General features: G+C 37.1%; 1 protein-coding gene across 9 annotated transcripts in view; it reads right to left on the bottom strand.

The window, feature by feature from the left end:
- PPP1R13B (protein phosphatase 1 regulatory subunit 13B) overlaps nucleotides 1–20734 on the bottom strand; it is an 84686-nt gene that overhangs the window by 23669 nt on the left and 40283 nt on the right. For 6 of the 9 annotated variants that reach the window (XM_065063351.1, XM_065063350.1, XM_005506058.3 and 3 more), the window contains exons 3-4: nucleotides 14291–14410; nucleotides 12730–12797 (exon numbers count right to left, since the gene is read on the bottom strand). In XM_065063351.1, coding sequence (XP_064919423.1) covers nucleotides 12730–12797; nucleotides 14291–14410 — 188 coding nt within the window. Of the gene's footprint in view, nucleotides 1–5639; nucleotides 5813–12729; nucleotides 12798–14290; nucleotides 14411–20734 lie in introns of those variants that run through there. The other 3 variants (XM_065063352.1, XM_065063353.1, XM_065063354.1) reach the window with 3 other exon arrangements.

Here is a 20734-nt window from a genome sequence, read left to right as displayed (position 1 = left end):
ACATGCTTCTGAGCTATTAGGAAATAGCTTACTCATTGGCAACCCACAACAGTAAATGAAAAATTGCACCTGAACTCAAAATATTTCTTTGGCAAGCAGAGCACACTGTAGTCGAGACATGTAAGCAATAAGGGCAGATTCCAGTGGTTTTTTGCCTTTACTCCCATCAGAAAACTGTCTTTTAAAAGGAATCTAATTGTGTCAATATTATAATAAAAAAACTCATGAGACTGACATTTTGAAATAGATTATTTTATAAAATATTATAATTAGGATGTGGTTTGATTTTATGCATTTTTGCCTCCATGCCTAAGCCATGAAGATACTTAGGATCATTTTCCAAGTTTACACTAGTGAGAATGGAGAGTTACTTTGAAAATAACAATGGAACATATACCAAACCCACACCCAAGACTGCTACGATTTCAGAAATAAGAGCTTTAAAGAAAAACAGCAAATATTCCACAAAAATGAATGGCAATCACACGTTTAGGTTCAGCCCCACCTAGCCACACAAATAGCCCATGTGACCCATAACATAAACAAATAATCGAAAAAGAAAACCAGAGCGGTACAAGAATTTACCAATCATTTCCTGTACATTATCTCTTCAGATCTTTTCCTGGGTTTGCAAGAGCCACCATGTCATTAACTTGCCTTATCTATTCCTTCCTTATTTTTAAATAGGTGTTCACACCCATCTCCCACACAATCCTTCAGTTCCCTTCCCAACGCCCTGCACTAGAAAGAGTAGGTTCCAGTACCTGAAGCCTCCTGAAACCGGCCAAGCTCCACCTTCTCTTATGCATATTCAATAAATCATGAACAATGAACTCTCATGTTTTCTAGTCTTTTTCCTATCACTCACCTCCATCACCACCTCTATCCTTACTCCCTCATTTACTCCTCTTTTAGTACTTCACCCATCTCTCTTGTCACAGTCAGAGGTGATTCTGAGGTTAAACCACCAATTTACAAGGTCCAACAACACGTAGATAAAATGTAATCAGCAGGCAGGGAGGTGAGAAAGTCTGCACCTTGGAGCCCAGAATGGCTGGTTCTGATTCTGACCATCAAAAGGGCCACCCAGAGAGTTTTTCTGCATGCATCCCATTACTTTTAACCACTTATTGATTTATTGAAAAGGCAATACAGAGCAGCTAGTAAAGATAATGCAGCATATATCCCACATGCATGCCAGCTACACTGTTTACTCTTTACATAGGCTGCCACTGTAAAGAGGAACATTTTGTCCAAATGGCATTTTTAGCTAAAAAAAAGAGGCAATCCTTCTCAGAGACTCTCCATATAGTAAAGGTAATTGTATCCTCAGCCAGAATAAATGGTGAAAGAAAACATTCTTTATCAAGGTTAGGACAACCCCAGCATATCAGAGGCTAAAGAGGAGAATGCAGTGGGGACACACACACCCCACAAAAACAAAACCCCAACCCGCCAAAAAACACAGACCAAGGACAAGCACAGGATCAACACTGAATTAGAGGCAGAAAGTGCAACAGAGAAAGAGAGAGAAATCCAAGAAGCAAGCCATTTGGGCTCACGATTTAAAGAATTTACTCCCCCCTATTGGATTCATTAATGATGCACACAGCTTTGCTGTGGTTATAAGGAAACATCATCTTCACCGGTCTAATAGGGCAGCAAAGGTCAGAAAGGTACTGCAAGTTGCTCCTGAGAAGGCTTAAAATGCCTACATAGAAACGCAAAGTAACTACTGTTTTCACTGCACGTACTGAAAGACTCAGTTTTTCACAATCTACAGCAGTTTTATGTTGCTGTTCCTTCCTAGGACAAAGGAAGGAACACAAAACTTACCTCCAGACTAGAAATTTACCTTTGCAGTGCTGTCAAATCCCAGAAATCCATATAGTTACGTGATAAATACAGAACTGACAGGTCTGGGAACAGGTATACGAGTACATGGACAAAGGAAGTGAAGTGTATTACATAAATGCACATTTTCTCAGAACGAAGCAGACTGACAACCGTAAAATGAAGAACAGAGGTAGATTTGAGCACTCCCCAGTCAGTGAGGAGCTGGGATCAGGGTGTGATAATTCTCAGCCTCCCCTAACAGGGACTGTCACTGCAGTGGGCCAGACCTGCTCTCTCCTCGTCAGGTGCAGCATTTACAACAGGGGTGTCAAACTCATCTTCACCAGGGGCCACATCAGCCTCACAGTTGCCTTCAAAGGGTCAATGTAATATTAGGACTGTGTAAATGTAACTACTCCTACACTAATACAGCCCTAAAATTACATTCGGCCCTTTGAAGGCAACCATGAGGCCGGTGTGGCCCCCCATGAAAATGAGTTTGACACCCCTGATTTACAGCAAAGGAAGAGCTACAGCTCTGGCTGCTCAACTGACAGAGCAGGAAAGAAAGGAACAGCTTGCTTTGCCTGCTGAATTTATCAAAAGATTTCCTAATTCTCCCATGCGAACCTGGGCACGAGCAGCAAAAGCCCAGCAGTCACCGGTAACTTCTCTGCCTTAAGCCTCATTCAAAGTGATGCTGTTTAGGGGATGCTTGAACCAGCCCAGCTGGCAAGAGAGCTTTAAAGGCTGCTGAGAACAGCCAGCGCACGCTTTGGGTACCTGTCCTCAGCACAGCAGCGGTGATGGGGAAACAGATGGAAGATCCAGGAGTTTATGATACCAGTTCCGTATCAAACGGGTCTTACAGGAACCCCACATGGCCTCCTCATGAGGACTATGAGAGGAGAACACGGGAGGAGCATCTGCGGAACATTATTGATTGTGACCTCCTTACACTTCTGAAACATATTTACCTTATATATCACCCAATTTAAGAATTTTAATGGATTTTGACTACTTTTTCCATAAAACTCAATCCTAGTGCTGTGTACAATGAAGATAACTTGAAAATCCATTGTGAAAATTCATATATAACACTATAAAATGACAAAAAATATATCTATTTTTATTTAAACTATAGTACAGTTTTTGCTGATCTTGACATGGGTGACATTATTTCCAGTTTAGTGGCTTTATCCACAGCTCTGCCTTGCATTTTTTTAATTGGGTCAGAAATATGCCGGTAGCAGAAATCAATTTTAAAGAATCCAATGACAATAGCATGTGCCTTTTTCAGCTTAATGGAAATGAACAAGCTAATTAAACACAGAAAAGGCAACCAGAATATTGGCAATTAAAGGAAAATATACCTAGCATGTTCTATCTCCTGATAATCAAACAATCTTAAAAATTAACATTACAAATGGAATTAGATCACTTTACTCAGAAATTAATTTAAAAAAATGTTATTTTATTTGTGCCAATAAATACCTTAACAGTTTCTTAGAATAAACATGCCTCAACTGTATGACAATTTGCTGAAAAATCTCATATTATTTATGTTTGATCAAATCTTGACACCTCCCATAAGCTACTCTACCATGTTAGCAATTCCTCCAACTTGCTGATGCTAATAAGTCACTCTAGATAATAAAATGCTTAAAGTCTATTCAGCATAAGCCGCAGACTCCAGATTTCCTGTTCTCCTATATTGCTTAGAAATATCAGAAGCAAGGTTGCCCTCTGTTTTGCACAGAACAGCTAAGAGGCCGAACTGAACAGAATCAAAACAATGTTCAAATAGATTTTCAAAATTAGAAATGGATTTGAACATCTGCTAGATATGAAATGAACTGCTTATAAATAATTTCTACAATACCAGAAAGTATTATCTGAAACTTGCTTATTTTAAATACTGCTTTCTTCCTTGTTCTTCAGGCACTTTTAAACATCCAGAGAAACTGCAAAACTGTTTATATTAACTTTAGTGTCAAATAAAATACCCAACAGCTGATTTGAATCAAAATATTATCAACCTGATACTCCTAACAAAAGTAAATTATCTTAGAAGAAATGATGCATTCCTATAGAAATAACAGATCGGTTGAGCACTAAACTTCAGACTTGTTTACAATACCAATCCTTTTACTCAGACTAATAGACATGTTACAATACATGTTGAAAACACACTGTACAAGTGCCTTTAAAATAGTCTCAGAACTAGATTTTTCTGGGTCTTTTAGGAAAGCAACATCTTATTCTGACAGGATAGCTAAGTATGGTGAAGATGCACTTGTCTGAATAACGTTTAGCATCAAATGTGTTTATTCTTCCCTTAAGTAATTGCTTCAATATGAAGTTTTTCTGTGGTGATGTAATATTTGTTTTATGGAGAGAGTATAATAAAACATTTCCAAATCCGAAAAGCACTGAAAATAAGTATCATACAATTGAAAAGTGTATGGCTTGCAATTCCCATATAACCTATGTTGTTAAAAGCAAAAGTTGAGCGTGACATTTCAAAGTAATAAGATTTTGATCAGGTCTTAAAAATGATGGTAAATGCACCTAACAAAATCTGATTAGCTAAGAATTTCAATTCGGAGATAGAGAGTTAGAAAGCCCAAACTGGTCTGCATTCTGGCCACGTGACAGCGAAATCCACAACCACTTAAACTAACGTGCAAAAGCTACACAGTGTCTAAATAACACACGCGCTAAAGTGCAAAACTAACAAATTTTGAAAAGTAATTAATTACCTGTTCGCTATTTTCCCATGTAATTGTAAGAGAGCACATCTTTATTTTGCAGCACTGCCCATCAGCTGTAAATGTTCGCGTTGCTTCAACATGCTCCAGCTCCATGCTTCTGTTATTTTCTGTCTACACTAATTGTTTAACTGTTCGCTGTCAACGAGTCAAATCAACAACTGTACAGATCTTTTGAGTTCTTGTGTGGCTTTTTGGCTCAGTGCAATCAAGAGGAGGTGGGGTATTTTTAAATCTTATTCCACGTGAAATAAAGGTTCCCCCAAATTCTTTATCAATATGAAAAGCTGTCTCTCTGCATTCATCAACAACCAGCTAACGGAAAAGGGTAGTGGATTTTGCCAGCAGTAAAAGACCTAATCACGGCAAGATCAAGCCAGCTGTCAACTACAATCAGCTCGATTCATTGCACTTTTTATATTCAATGGAAAAATGTTGAGCAATACACAGTTCTTTCACAGTTATCAGTTTAAACTGAAAATATGAGAATACAGACAATTTAGCTTTAAAGACACACAAAATAATGGTTCCATTAGTGTTTTTGTAGTATTACCAACTCAGTGCAAAAACTGAGTACCAAAAAGATCAGGAAAACCATTACTTTTCGTATTTAATTTTACTGTTTAAAGGGACAGAAAACTATACTGCCTGAAATTTAAGAGAGTTCCTGAAATTTAACAGTTTATTTATTAACAGAGACTGCCTCAGATAAAAGGCAAACAGTACAGTCAGAATAGAGACCCCAATCTTATGCAAATAATCTTTCCAGTGTTTCCTATATACTTGAGCTTTTTCTTAAATCTTGCATGCCACAAGATGAATACATAAGGCAGCAATAAAGCTAAAGCGTGTGTGTAGTAGCATGAATCAAGAAGCTGCAAGTCAGAGAAGACTGCAGCAAGCCAAAACCCAGAGCTAAGGATTTTTAAATATTAAACATTGGAGACAATACTAAACGCCATTAACTATTTCCTATGTATCTAAAAATTATTATATTGTGGAAGACAGAAAACATAAAAAGCTGTAATTTACCTTGTCAAACTCCCCAAAGATGCACAAGTTCACTCTCTCTTCATTCTTTCAAGAAAGCAATTGAAGCATGATTCAGTGCACTTACACAAGAGATCCAGCCAAATGGGTCTCCATAAGGGCACTGACGAACTGTATGGCCAAGCACAATATAGTGAATACTCCAGCTGCATAAAAAACAGGCTTATTTTTAGCAAGGAAGAAAAGGTATGAGCTGTGGAGTAAGATCATCCAGTAGGAATAAGAGAAGAAAAACAAGTTCAACTCCCTTGCTCCTAAATTAGCCAGAGGGACTTTCATTTTCTCGGCTTTGATCTGAGGAAGGCTGCAGGGGGAACAAACCTAACAACAATTGGATCTGGAGGCAGCTGCGGAGACAGAGAAATGGAAAGGTTCACTTGCCTGGGAAAAATATACGGGTGGGAAATAAGTATGCGAGGTGTCCAAAGGCTGGACGGACAGGAAACTAAACGAACAAGCCAGTGAAGACAGAAAGGTGTGTTGGAGAAAGGAGACCACAGCAGCACTGAACAAGAAAAACCACAGAGAATGTGGAAAATATGAGAGGAAATACTAATCTGCAGATGACACAGCTACATAAAAGAGAAAACTCCAAAGGTGGCCTGAAAATGAATAGTTGTGGCCTTGTAAAAGCCAGAAGAGTCTCCGGCTCAGAACTGAAAGCTGCTCGGAAAGACAGAGGGATAAACTCTCAAGCTTTCACAATTAAGCCCTCAGAGCTCTGCGCTGACACAGTGGATCTCATAATCCATCTCCTGTAAGGAACTACAAAAGTAAAGGAAAGGACTTAACTAAAAACGATACTAATGTGACTGCAAAAGGATAGAACTGTGACAAAAGGCATTGAACTTTATAGTGCTGGTGCAAGGACTGTGAAAGCACAGCAATATTTAATGAAAAATAACAAATGAACTCTTTAAGTAACGTTTACTTTATGAGCTAACGTGTATAATGTTACGTGTCAGCTGAAGTACTCATTTATTCTAAATGATTCTACCTTTATACAAGGGCCAAGCAACTCAGGATCTCTATGTGTAGTGACAACTGGAAACAATTCTCCACATGCTTCATTTAGGTAGAAATGCAGGGACAAGAGTGAATTGTATTGCTTCATGTTCACAATACAAGTATAGGAAAATAAGTATCACAGTTAGAGGTTAAACAAACAAATGGACAGGACTTCTCATCCTGCCCCTTCCATGGACATCTGCAACTAAGTATTGCTGTAAAACTGCAAAGCCACACCTGAGGAAAAGTCAGACCTGTCAAAGCGAGAACTAAAGGTGTAGACTAAGTAAATGATGCAGTTTAGGTCTTTCCTCCCCTGCAAAACGGGAAGGCACCTGTTGGCTGTTACGGACTGGAGAACCACATCTTTGTTCCCTACAGCTTGTTGAGCAGAACAATCCTTGATGCCCAGAAGAGCAGCAGAACTACAAAGTCTTTATACTACAAGTATGTGTACTGTGAGTACCTCTCATACCCATAGACACCTAGATAGATATTTGGGACCTAGAGTGATAAATACATGGAGGAGACATGGAGGTAAACAGGCCTTTCACAATGTTCCAAGTGCGTTTCAAGAGTGTTTCCTCTTCCCACTGAATCAAACTATCTTTAGACTCCTCAAAACAAATGGAAGTCAGATATGAGCTAATAATATTAGTCATAATTAAAATTATAACAGGAAAATGATCACAAAGTGTGATGAAGCTTGTAAAATTGTTCTCATAATACATAAGCATCTAGCAACTTTGCCCATTATGGATTGAAATACATTTGAGATTGCACAGGACATGTCAAAACACTGTTCATGACATTCCAAATCCAAGAATGACATGATTCTGCCTAAAAGGTTTACACGAGGTCTCAGAGTGAGGTATGAGGTCATGATTATTTGAATTCCTTACAGTTTCATAGAAGTTCTTTCTATGAGATCACATAGTTATTACTCTTGTAGAGATGCTACCCTACATAACTCTCCTCTACTGAGGTGTGAAAAGCCTGGGATTTCTAGGCTAGCAAGAACTGAAAAGCTATTTGGATGCATTAAAATTAGCTTTAGATTATAATTTATTTTTACTTCCTGATTATTTTTTTTTCCCTTAAGTCCTTTAGCTGGATTCGTTTTTCTATTTTTTTGGAGAGCAAGATACTGCCAGCTGTCTGGAAGATGCTTCAGACAGACTTAACAAACAACCATTTCAGGCTGAGGAGAATCCAAACTCTATTAAGCTGACACAGGGCTTGACCCAGAAGTCTGACGGTGCAGAAGCGGCTGTAGGTGCTGCAAGGCTCCCCCCTCTGACAGGCAAAAATCATCTTAGGAATGCATGTCTTAGACAAGGGAACACCCTTGACTGTATAAGTGCCAGATACAATCACTTTCCCTTAACAAAAGCAAAGTTACAGCAGAAAATTAGGAAAATTTGCATCTGATTTAATTATCAGGTTTTTTACATGGACAAAATATTCTAGGAAGCCTGCAAGAAAATTTCTTCAGATTTTTTTTTTCCCTGCAAACTGTTACAATTCCTTGCACCTGAGTGGTTTTTTTCTTTAATCTTTTAACGGAATTACGTTCTTAGACTTTGCTATGAGACCCCTGAAAGAATCTACATTTCCAAGACTGACATAGTTGTTCATTTGCTAAACGATGCAAACAGAAAGTACTTAATGCTTAAAAGCTTAAATTGTATTCGCAGCTCAGGTTTGAAGAACAACATCTATTCTAGGCTAAGCTCTTTATCCTTCAACATTTCAAATGAGAAACTTCAAGCAAGTACGTATAATGGATTTCTCTTGAGGTTCCTGCTTCTGTTAAAAATTTAACTTTTTTTGCCTTTGTGGTATCTTTGCCTGGCAAGCTAAGGAAACCTCTGAGTATTTTGCCTATGCAAGCATACTTGTAAAACCATTCAGCCATCTTTGAAACTTCTTTATCGGACACTTTTTAGAACACATTTTTTAAAATTATTATATCATAACATGTAATACACATTTTGTCATATATTTGTTTAATGCCTTTGTATCTGATCATACTTGTATGGATCAAATGGTTAAAATTAATGAACAAAAATTTCTATTCAAGGATTTTGGCACCACAGGTATATCTATCTAAACTCTAAGCCTAGAATTTGACAAGCCACAGCACGGGAAATCAAAAGCAGTTGAGCTTTACTGCTGCCGTGATGGAATGGGATACACAGACTGACTGGATCAGATGGTTATTTACTCCCCGGCAGCAACCACACACTCTCCTAGCTTAAACCAGTACTATTAAAAACTGCTTTGCATGTACACATATGTAGAAGTTTTAACCTACCTGTTAAAAGAATTTCCCTGAGCAATTCCCCGCGCATGAAAGTATGAGAGTCTTCTGATGCTAGAACAGTTGGACTACCTTTTGCAAAATTTTTGCTAAAAGCCTGATTAGAGCCCCTTGAACAGAAATAGGAAAGCTCAGTTCTGTTATCTAATCAGCACAAAATTTTAATTCTCAACTTTATCTGTTGATTGTAGCTTCAAGACTAAAATTTGACAGGACTGTGATTCTCCAGTCTGGGATGATGGTGAAGTTTTTCCTCCTTTTACAGCTAAGCTAACACAAATTTCATAGTGTGAGAAAAGGAAAAATAACGTTCCACTTTGCATGTCTTGTCAAAGGCTTCAGTCAATATCTATCAAGAAAAAAAGCTTATTGACATCAGTCTCTCTAAATGTGAGGAGCAATTTTAATATTAGCAAGTGAAAAAATAAGTTAGAGAGAATGGTACAGGGGTCCACACACTGACATTTTATTCTCCTCAAGTACATTACCAACTAGAAAAATTACTTCAAATAAACAGCTCCAGCAAATGAGTATTGTCTTCATATAAAGACAGTTTTCATTACACTAATCTCTATACAGCCCAATATACTTTTATCATGTTCTCAGCCCCCTAACCATTTTTTCCTCCCAAGCTGCATCTGCTTGTTAGTTTTCTCATCTCCAAGAAATTTCTCAGTTATCTGATTACTTTTTCATCTGGACAAGTGTCACCATCCGGTCAGTCCTCTTTCTGGGACTCCCTTTAAGGGCATCTCTGATCCCTTCTCCTGTTGATGACCATTGCTGCACCAGGACGGGTGGCTCACAGTCCCTGTCCTGTCTGCCACTGACCTCCAGTGGTTACAACTATATTTGCTCTGTCTCACGATTTTTCAGACCACTGCTGCTTCTATGGAACAAAATCTGGAAGTAAACAAGACCCTGCGCTGCATGATCACCATTTCATGGCCACTGATCACAGAACCAAAGAATAATTTAGGTAGAAAGAAGCCTCTGGAAGTCACCTGGTTCAATAACACCTGCTCCAACCTGTTCAGATTACTGAGGACTTCATTCAGCTAGAAAGAAATTCCACAGACTCCAGGCAACCTGTTCCAATGTCTGTTACTCCCACTGAGAAAATATTTTTTCCCAATATTTCATTAGAATTCCCTTGTTACAACTTGTGTTCAAGTCAAGCTGGCCCGGTTACACACACAAAAGAACGAGGAGGAGGAGGCGGCAGCTCTTCTCAGGGAAGTTCAATCTCCATGGCAAAGGGAAATGTTCAGTTATGTCAATCTGATCTCCCTATATCTGTACCTGACTAGTGGCAGGAAGAGATCAGGCTCTGATTACAGCATAATTCCATTTCCAAGAAGGAGAGTTGTAGAGAAAAAACAAACTCCAAAAGTCACCTCAGAAATAAGAGAACTAGCCAATTCACAAATCTTACAGTTTTTACTCAAGACTTTGTTATGCAGAATGTAAGGCTCTCAGATGAGCACTTACAGATAAGTACTCTTTTTACAACAATGCCTATTCTATTTTTACATTAAATCTTTATTTGGAAGATAATCTAATGAAATTCAAACATTTATATAATGTGATTTTAAGTTAACCATTTTTAAACCATTGCTGATCAAGCACATATAGTTTAAAAAAGCAAAAAATCCTATCGCATATGACAAAATGCCAATTAACAGATTTATCTAAATTGAATTTCAGACAGATTGCCCATCATGTTTGCCAAGACTATTGATTCAAACATTAAAGCAAGCATTCATCTTAAAAGTTTTCTATGCATTTCACACTTTCAGCTCTATCCAGATATTAAGTAAAAATCCATTATTATACACTATTAAATATTACATATTAATATTTTATCATTAAAGAAGTACACATAATAAAAATATACCTGAATGCAGAATATTTGATAAGATCTGGGGTGTCTTCAATATTCCATTGGTTTGTATTGATTTGGGGGTTCGTTTAACACTCAGCATGCCCGTAACAATGAATAAGCCTAATGCATTACGTAAGTGTAAGCTGATTAAACCCTTGATCCCAAAGCCACCTCTTTTTCCCCCTCCCCCTTTGATTTAAAACTTGGCACAATTGAAAATCTTAGTTTTATACACTTTCAAAACCTAATTTGTACCACTTTTGGCATAAAACCCGCCACAATTTACATTAATATAACCTCTTTGGGTTTTAGTCGTTCTTGTAGTTTAATAATTTCCTAAACCTGGTAAAAGTCCATTTTAAAGTAATCAGTTCCCTAATCAATTTTAATTTTGTGGCCAAACATTTGGGGATTTTAAAAAAATACATGCTGAATGGCACAAAGGTAACAGTGTTATTCAAGTTCCCAGGTCTGAGTTTTACCCATAAAAAATAACAGCAAATGGAACACAAAGCCATGCTATCATAAACTTTAGTGTTGCCAATAAATGAGATTATAAGACATACTGCACATATCAGTCCTAATTTCCAGAGTTATTAAGTGTCAAATTAAGTGTATGTGCTCTGACTTCCATGGAGGAATAAACCAGGGGAGGTCATGAAAGAGTTATGTTCCCCTAGTACCTCCCAGCGCTATGATCTCACTGCATTGTCAATGTGACAATGGAAGCCGGATAAACAGATCTGTGCAGCAGAGGGGATCAACTCGTGTTCTCTACAGGAATGTACAAAGCAATACATGATTAACTGTTTTGAATAGGGAAAAACATTCCTTCCACTAGGCCCACATGCCACACACAAAATGAGCTGCTAAGACCTGCGAACGGACTGAACAACTTTGTTGCTGCATATTTAAGCGTGTGTGTGAATTTTAGATGCCAATTATTAGGCAATAGACAAGCACAGAACTGTTTAATCTACACAATTATTTTAACATTTTAGTTCTTTTTAAAAGAAATCCTGGCTTGAATAACCTGCTAAGTTTTGTTTGCTTTTAAACTTTTTAAAGCATTCTTTTACCCTGAGAAAGAGAAACGGAAAGTGCTTCATAGAGACAATGCAACTATGAACTGGTGAGCTCAAATATTTTTATTGAAGTTTTAAAATGTTTTAAAATAGTTAACTATAGCTATAGTGTCCCAGGAAAGGCAGCAGAATGGCCAGCCAGGATTCACTGAATGCCACCAAACAGGTTCCCTATGCTACCTAATATGCATTTTAAATTTTAAATTAGAAACCTAGTAACATTTTAGCAAAAAAAATAGGCAAAGAAATTAACCAAGTGCATAAAAAACAGCATAAAGCGGTAGCTCTGAGGAGTGTGCAACATCTTCTATCACCATGTGAAAACATGCCAATCCACGGATACATTCTCATGTTTTAACATATGAGACTAGGTCATGAAAAAATAACAGTGAAATCAATCAAAGGAGAAAAGATGCCCAGACACGCAATACTAGTATGAAAGAAAAATGAAGCCACTTTTTTCTTCACACAGGATGGATAAAACAGAGGAAGACAGATTAGAAAATGCAGGAATTAATAAGATTCCAGGGGCTTCTCATATCATGGAAGTGAATCTCTTTCTAGCCAGAAAATTTAGAGCAGTTAATGAAAAAAATCATATTCTGCCATTCACTTTATAACAAAAAACCAAACAAACAAAAAATCAAACCAGAACAAGGTCTCTGTTTTTTCCATCAGTTCCCACCATACTAGATCTTGAAATACAAGAAGTTTTACAACATCAAATATTTGAGTGTAATTGATCCAAAGCCTTTAGGATTTATTACATACCCCATTCTCTGTACGTTTCTCCACAGGTATATTTATGCCATTTCTTTGATTTTGGGCTTGGCGTCCACCTAAAAATAAAGTATCACTCTCAGTGCAAAGTTCAGTTTTCAAGACAAATGATTTTCACTCTTGAATCTGTCCCTTTCAATAACTTCTATGTAAAGTTTTCCCTGTGAACTTTTATTCTGCTAGTTTCAACTCTTTCTTATTAGGTTATTCTTTGTAAGTGGTGGAGTCAACAGAAATAAAATGTTTACTTCACAGACTTCCTCTGTTAAAAGTACGGACATGCAGCTCTACTTTTCTGACTTGTGCTTGGGCAATGATCTCATAAAGGGAATGTGCTGAGCATGACTACTGCAGTTTTATATTTCTGCCTCCACGAGCAGCAGTAGCTTCAGTTGAATACATTATAAATGAATGTAGTAGAAGAAGCTTTTCCCATGCCTTATAAAGAACTTTAATCTACAGATTGATCCATATGTCAATGATTAATTGAAAAGCCTTACACGCACAGTTCAGAAGTAACATTTTCTTTTTATATGAAACTCTGTGGCTTCAGGTATATCTTAAATTTCTTAACATGCTTTAAATTTGCATTGTCCAAAGGAGGACTGAGTATTTTACAGAGTATCATCTCATTAATACAAGAATGCCTCATACATCATTGGGCCTGCTAGTCCTGGCATTCAACGCAACCTGCAACTGCTTAGAAATGTGGAAGGAAACCCCAGCTCAAAGCAATACGGACTCAGACAAGAGCTGAAATTGTGGTGTCAGAAGTAGTCAGATTAGTTGAATGAGTAAGGATAATCTGAGCATGCAAATATACATCTCGCTTTGAGATACCTTTCCTGTCTTTCAGACAGTCTGACAGCCATTAAGTATATAATGCACAGCCTCAAAAGTCTTCTCATAAATTAACTATAGTCTATGAAAACTGAAATCCTTTTTTTCTAATTCCAGTCTTTTAAGAAAGCTGCACTTAATATGGCACTCTTTTATATAAACACTTTTCCTGTAGAACCAAGCAGACCAGTGATTTTACAAGGTGTGAATTATCACCCTTCTTAAATATATCTACGTGAAGTACTGAGAAAGTAAAGCCACTGAGACCTTTGCCAATGCTGTCTGTAAAACAGATTTTGGTGTCTAAAGGAGGCAAAACAGTTTACTAAGTCTTTTTTCTGAGACAACTGAAAGACAATGGAAGGTCAAAAAGAACAATCCCACCCTCTAAAACTGTAGGGACTTTCAATAAGAAAAAAAGAAAATATTAAGCCTCTACTACCTACCAAAATTTTTGGATCAGTATTAAGCAGAATAGAAACTGATCTTACTACGAAAATATTACTCAACAGACTGGTGGAAATTATTCCAGAGAAGGAAATTTAAGAATATGAATAAATGTGCCACTGAAGAAGGTTCAAAATGGCTTTGGTATAGGCAAGCTGTATTACCTGTATCTACTGAAGTTCACTGCAAAAACTGATGATCAAACTCACTTCAGAAACGTTTTAGATGTGTTTAGGTAACAACACTACAGGATAAGGGCACTTACTCTGTTCATTACTTTCGGCTGGCGACTCCTCATGACGAAGAAAAAATTTCACTTCTTCCCGGCGGGGACCCCATTTCTGTAGGTGATCGTACATCATGTGATCAAATGGTATGGGCCGCTCTACAAGTACAAGACCAAAAAACTTAGCACAACTGTGTGTAATCAAGCAAGGTTTTATAGAACTCTCATTAAGAATTAGAATGCCCTTTTTGTTAGCAATTCAATCTATCCAGTATGTTTTGTTTTATGCAAAGTCGAAGGAACAGACACCAAGAGACAAGAGTAGCACTGAACTAAAAGCCAGCCTGTTATTGTACCACAGCTCACTGCTTAACAGCAGTGCATAACCAGTTTGCAACACCAGACAAAAAAACCCACAACCCTAATTTAGGAATTCTTCATCACAACCTTTTCCACAATGCTGATCTTTGCACTTTTGCTCCTCATCATCACCAGACGAATATTTTGTTCTGTTATTAAAATGATTAATACAATTTGAACTCCAGGTTTCCACTCAGACTAAAAGTCTTATCCTTATATTGACATTTCATCTCCTAAGAACTTGAGCAGGTGCCCCCACTCCAATATACCACACCAGACATTAACTTCCAGTATATGTGGAACTGCTGGCAATTGTTTGAACAAATAAAGGCTGAGTTCTATGCAGCAGTCAGTCTTTGTTTTCCCACAAAGGAATGCAAAACATTCACAGAGTATAGTTATTTCTTCCAAATTGATCAAATATATTATTCCTGATAGGCTGCACAGTATATATTTAGTATTTCAAAATGGAAAAAAAAACATTTCAAAAGCAAAGTCTTCACTGTTGCCATGATTATACTTGCATTTATTTTTACATGTTTTCATTATGTCGAGAAAATCTCCCTTTCAAGATCCTTTAAGATCAATACTAAACGTAGCATTATAGATATCTTCTAATCAGAATAAAACTATACTAGAAGAGATTGGATTAGCTTTCCTAGCACCATGTAAAAACAATATTACTGCAGAAAAATCAGGCTTGTATGGAAATCAAAAGGTAGATTTTCATTCTTTGTTCTTAAAAGCAAAATGGTCTCTACCCCCAAAACTCAAACTGCAGTACAAAGACCAATGCTAATGATTTGTTATCCATGTCGTATTTAACCCATTTGACGTAAGACAAAATGATTCAAAGATATAACAGATATATTGGGGAAAACTTGGGAAAAAACACATCACAAATAATGAAATTTACCTGTTTCTATGCATTCTGAACCACATAAATGTATACATGGCATGATACTCTTCGGATAGCTAATTGTAGTATTTAAAGAAAAATACATTTGCATCATTTGATTCACAATGCCTTTAATACAATGAAGCGTCTTATCAAAATCATGGCAAATAGTGATTAGCACAGTTTACCCACAGTTAGATCTAGCTGCTTCCAATGGGGAAGGGACGTTAAACCACAAACTAAAAAAATTAATCAGCTGACCACTAGAAAAACTAAGAAAAAAAATACTAAAAAAACCCCCAGCCTACTAAACAAAAACCAAAACACACAACAACAACAAAATCGTGACACCTCGATTAAAAAAATTAAAAATTAAATGCTTTTCTTTTTCTTATTCCTTAGTCAAGTCGATGCCAAGAAGCCTTGTCAATAGTGTTTATGCAGAGAATAATGTGAGTGGCTTACTAAAACTCAGTCCATGAAAAGGAATTTTAAAAACATGATTTTCAGGTTTTTCAACTCCTAAAGTAAGGCAAGATTTCAAGTGCTTTGAAGCATATCCACTAAAACTGCTGCATGAGTCTTCTAAAGATCACAGAGTGTAAAAATATTTTAATGGTTTAGTTGAGAGACTTTACGACACAGAAGATAAGAATCGTTAGGAAATTTTCCCAAATAGGAAAATTGCTAGGTAAACCTAGCAAGAACTGAAGCTTGATAACAAAGTACCAAGAAACTGGATGTCTGAACAGGGTTGGGCTAATTCTGGAATGGTGAGGAGTGGCTGCAGCATCGCTCCTGGTTGGGCTGGTCTCCCATTAAAAGTCAGGCCCTGTTCATAGGAGCTATTCAAAATGAAATGTTTTATTTACATAATGCGCCTTGAAGAATCAAGGCTAATATTCTTCAGACATTACCATGGAGAGAAATGGGAAAAAAAACATTTTGTACAACTTTTATAATTCTTTCACAAAAACAATTTGGGATACGTTGCCCTAAATTAGACAGACAACAGGTTAAAATAGTAACAGCAACATCATCATCACTGAAACAGAGAAAATTAAGAAGCAGTAATCAGTCTGTCCAACTCAAGTAAATGGAAGAGATTCAGAGAAGAGGAAGAAGAGATGGACATTAACACTTGACACAAGACACAATGAGAACTGAAGTCCCTATTCCTTCCTTCAGTTTGAATTATTTAAATCCAGAAAAGCTGCAGGGAGAAAGCAGGATCTTAGGATAGCACAAAGGGATATTTTCTGGAAATACTAAGTTTCAAAACCAAAACAAACAAAAAACCTACAGTTAAACTCTTCTCAGTTGTTTTAGCTTCAGACATAGTTATCAGTAATTGTTTTCATAATACTATTACAAACTTTAATTTTAAAAAGTTTAAATAGAAGAGAATGAAGAAAAGGTGAAATAGGCAAATGGGTGTGGAGTAATAATAAACAGATTGGATCCCTCTACTTTAACAACACATTAAAAAAATGTCTACAGAATGTTTGTTTTCATTAATAAGTGGAAATATACGGATATATCCATTATTATTTGCAAAAAATGCCTTAGATTTTAAGTTGGATGAAATTTATGAAAGACTGACTTGAGAAGTTAGCTTGACTCCTTTCCTTTCAAGCAAAAATGTTGAGGATGGGCCAGTGTGCTGGTTTGACTGAAAATGAGTTCATTTTCTTCATGCAGTTAGAAACCTTTCTTTTTCAGGGAGAGAATGGCAAAAGTTTTTCTGTTGGAACTGTATATCCACTATTAAATAAGTTTCAGACATCAAAAACTGGTTTTATGCTACTTACAAGTATCCTTGTGTTTGTAATAAACACATTTAAACCTGCTACACATGAAACCAGAATACAAAGTAATGGATTATCACCATAGCAGGGGCGTTCACAGCAAGACCAGGAAGGAGCCTTTTCCCTTTCAGTTCTGCAGAAATACACTTGTAGCAAAAAACTATTTCTTTGACACTCACTTGCCTCTATGTTAAAACTAAATTCAGGAAGACCAATTAATACTAATTGCTGTAGGACATTCCAGGTGTAAATGCAGTGAATAATTGCGTACTGGGTGGATTTAAAGGCTGAAATTAATTCTCTTTTGAATCATACAAGTTCCTTATGTCACACCTGTCTTTCAGCCTCCTTACCAATGGCTATTTGCAATAGCTGGGGAATGAGGAAAAATATTCTGTGTTTTTTTTTCTCCAGCTATAGTTTGAGAAATCTGTGCAAAAAGAGGAAGCTTCAAACTGACAAAGCACAAGGTGCTATAAAATGTACTGATACATCAGGCACAAAAGCTATTAACTTTTTCAACTATTACTCATCTCAAGAAACTGGAAAGGAAGGGGAACAGAGAATGAAATACAAAAATCAAATGCATATAAACCAAATGCTTATGCCATGCAGCTCTGAGAAGAAACAAGTTTCTTAACTCTAGTACAAACAATACCTAAACTTTTTCAGTTCCTGGAAGCTCCTCAACCACTTCTTTGCCACACAAAAGCAAATAGAGAAAAGCTAACACAATAAATAAACAAAAGTGGTTTTCAACAGCTAAGCTATCGTAATCTTCCTCTGAACTCTAGAAATCTTACATAATTCTTGCAACCAAACTTGCATGGATTTTAATAACATTCTTCTGAAAGACAAATGGTCTTTCTCATTTATTTGTGCAGAGGCAGTATTTTGTTAGATCGATGCAGTTCAGGAAATGGACACATTTTTGGGCACACAAATTTTTTTGAATCTGGTAATAAAACCACAATCCACGAGCCCCAATGCTTTGTATTTGAGTAGACATGTATTATTCAGTTGGGCTGCCTAAAAGAGGCTGTGGCTACTTGCAGAACAGAGGAGCTAAGGACACTCACAAGAGGACAGGTCAGAGAGCTCTTTCTTACTGACAGAGCTGTGATTTTTCCCGTCCCACACAGAGACTACCAAGAAAACAGACCACTTCTGGTGCGTGACAAAGCCTAATGCGTTTGCTGAACCCATGATGTTCTGTATTAACTTTTGTTTTGAATTTTACTTTCCAAAACGTCTTCTGAAAGAACATTGGAGACCTCTCTTGAGGGTGAGGGCTGAGGGGTCGGAGGCAGCAAAACAACAGAAAAAAACACTCTTCCACTGGCACAACATGCCACAGTTTCATTGCAAACTGCTTCACACTTCCCACTCAGAATCACAGTTTAAGTTGTTGTTTTTGTAACTGTCGCATTTAACTGTTTACACTCGGGTTCTACATCAGATCTCTGCTCCAGACAAAATTATTTTTAAGAACTTCCAGGAAAAGAGTTCTATTTTCCTTCAGCTGCTCCTGAGAATTAAAAATGTTATATTTATGCCCTGTTTAAAAAAAAAAAAATCAGCTTGTTTCACTGAGACTTTGGAGCAAGAAGTTGAGGCCACCAACACACAGATTTTCTACCAGTATCCTACCTTTAAGAACAACAACCAAAATGCTTGTGCTGAAATTCCTGTCAAAAAGACTTAAAACCAGCATACAAGACAACATTTTTGCTGACGGTAGAGGCCTGTTTGAGAGATCCAGAAACATATGCGAGTGTTTAATTTTGTATTTAATTCTCTCTAGTCTTTCCTGTTCCACACTTCAAATGAAATAGATCTATACAGTTACCACCTTGGGTGTTTAGCAAGTGAAGCTACATTTGTGAAAGCACCTTCATGCAAGTTTTAAAAGAAACTTGGAGTCACAAGCACATTTTGAAAAGTTTGACAGACCCATTCAACACGTAGAAGCCTTGGGCAGGATTCTGCTCCTAAACATAGCTGTCTGTGTGTCTACTTCAGAAAATTGGGCAAGCTTAGATGATCAAAATGGAATAGATAACAACTAGCTGTGATCTCCACATTCTGCTCACAGTAATATCTAGATTTCTATTGACTATGAGACTAAAGATGCATAATTCACAGGGTACATATCCAATTTTAGTTTTAGTCTTGACATCACAACTTCCTGGGTAAGTTTTATTTTCCACTTTATAGAAACTTCTAGCTTTAGATAACTAACACTTTGAGAAATAGCGTATTACATCCACAAATAAAATATTTTCTCAGTCTCAGAAGTTCTTATAGAAAATGTGTGCTTGCACTTGCCAGGGTTGCAAGGCATAAGTGTCCCAGAAAGATGCTGTGGATCACTGGCTACAGTTTCCAGTGACCCTTTGAACTTAGTTGACAACATTCTCTGCATTTTTTTAAGAAGTGCACCCTCAAAGTACAGTGCAAGCAGAAGAACAAATAATACCATATATTGGAGTTTCACAGACAAGTGACGGGAAAATATTAGGGATATTTGAGTGCAGTTAAACACAGTCTGCAGATCCATTTTAGGAATTTATGTGATGCACTGGGCATCATAGACTCTCCATAATCTAAACTTCCAAATTGAAAAAGTTTTAACCCTCTCTTAAGTTTTATCTTTAAGATGGTTTTCTAACTAAGAATGAACTGAATTTGTATTCCTGCAACTGCAGATATGCTTAACTTATCCCCTCCTCACTCTTACCTAAACTCTGTGAGTTCCCATCCAGTTAGGAAACCACTTTTTGAGGCACCTTTTCCCTTTACAGTGTCTTAGAACAGTTTAGAGAAGAGGAAGAATAGCTTTCCCAGGACGAAAATGTGCTAGATTGCTAACACTTAATATCTCCAAATGCATCTGAATGTCTGTTTTGTTTCCTTGATAAAAAGCCCCTGACCAAGATAAAACCCCTCAATGCAAAATTTAAGAATTAAATTCCAAGTTATGACCTCATCAATCTTTATATAAAAGAGATGACATAAACAGCTTGAACAGGGGTGACCTTAGTAACTGAGGGATAAGAATCTCCCCAGCCACCGATTCTACTCACATCTACACATCGATATACTATAACCTGGAGGCTTGCGCTATAAGCAATTGCAAGAATCCATCTCAAAACAGAATTCATAATAGGGCTGTTTTGACACACTCCTGCAAAGAATTGCCCACCCCACTATTCTATGAAACAGCAACAGCAACACAAATAGGATACAGGCACGAACTGCTACCTGCCCCAAGGGAGGCTGTCAAATCTTTGAGAGGAAATGTTCACGAGGAAGCTGGAGATCCTATGTCCAATTCTGACACAATTCTGCCTGCAGAACATCTGCTATTCATGATACAGAAGGAAAAAATCTATACCCATTCTTAAATTTCAAGTT

Source organism: Columba livia, chromosome 5, assembly GCF_036013475.1.
Source record: "Columba livia isolate bColLiv1 breed racing homer chromosome 5, bColLiv1.pat.W.v2, whole genome shotgun sequence".
Lineage (NCBI taxonomy): Eukaryota > Metazoa > Chordata > Aves > Columbiformes > Columbidae > Columba > Columba livia.
The sequence above is the reverse complement of the archived record's forward strand: the minus strand, read 5'-3'. Positions and strand labels throughout refer to the sequence as shown.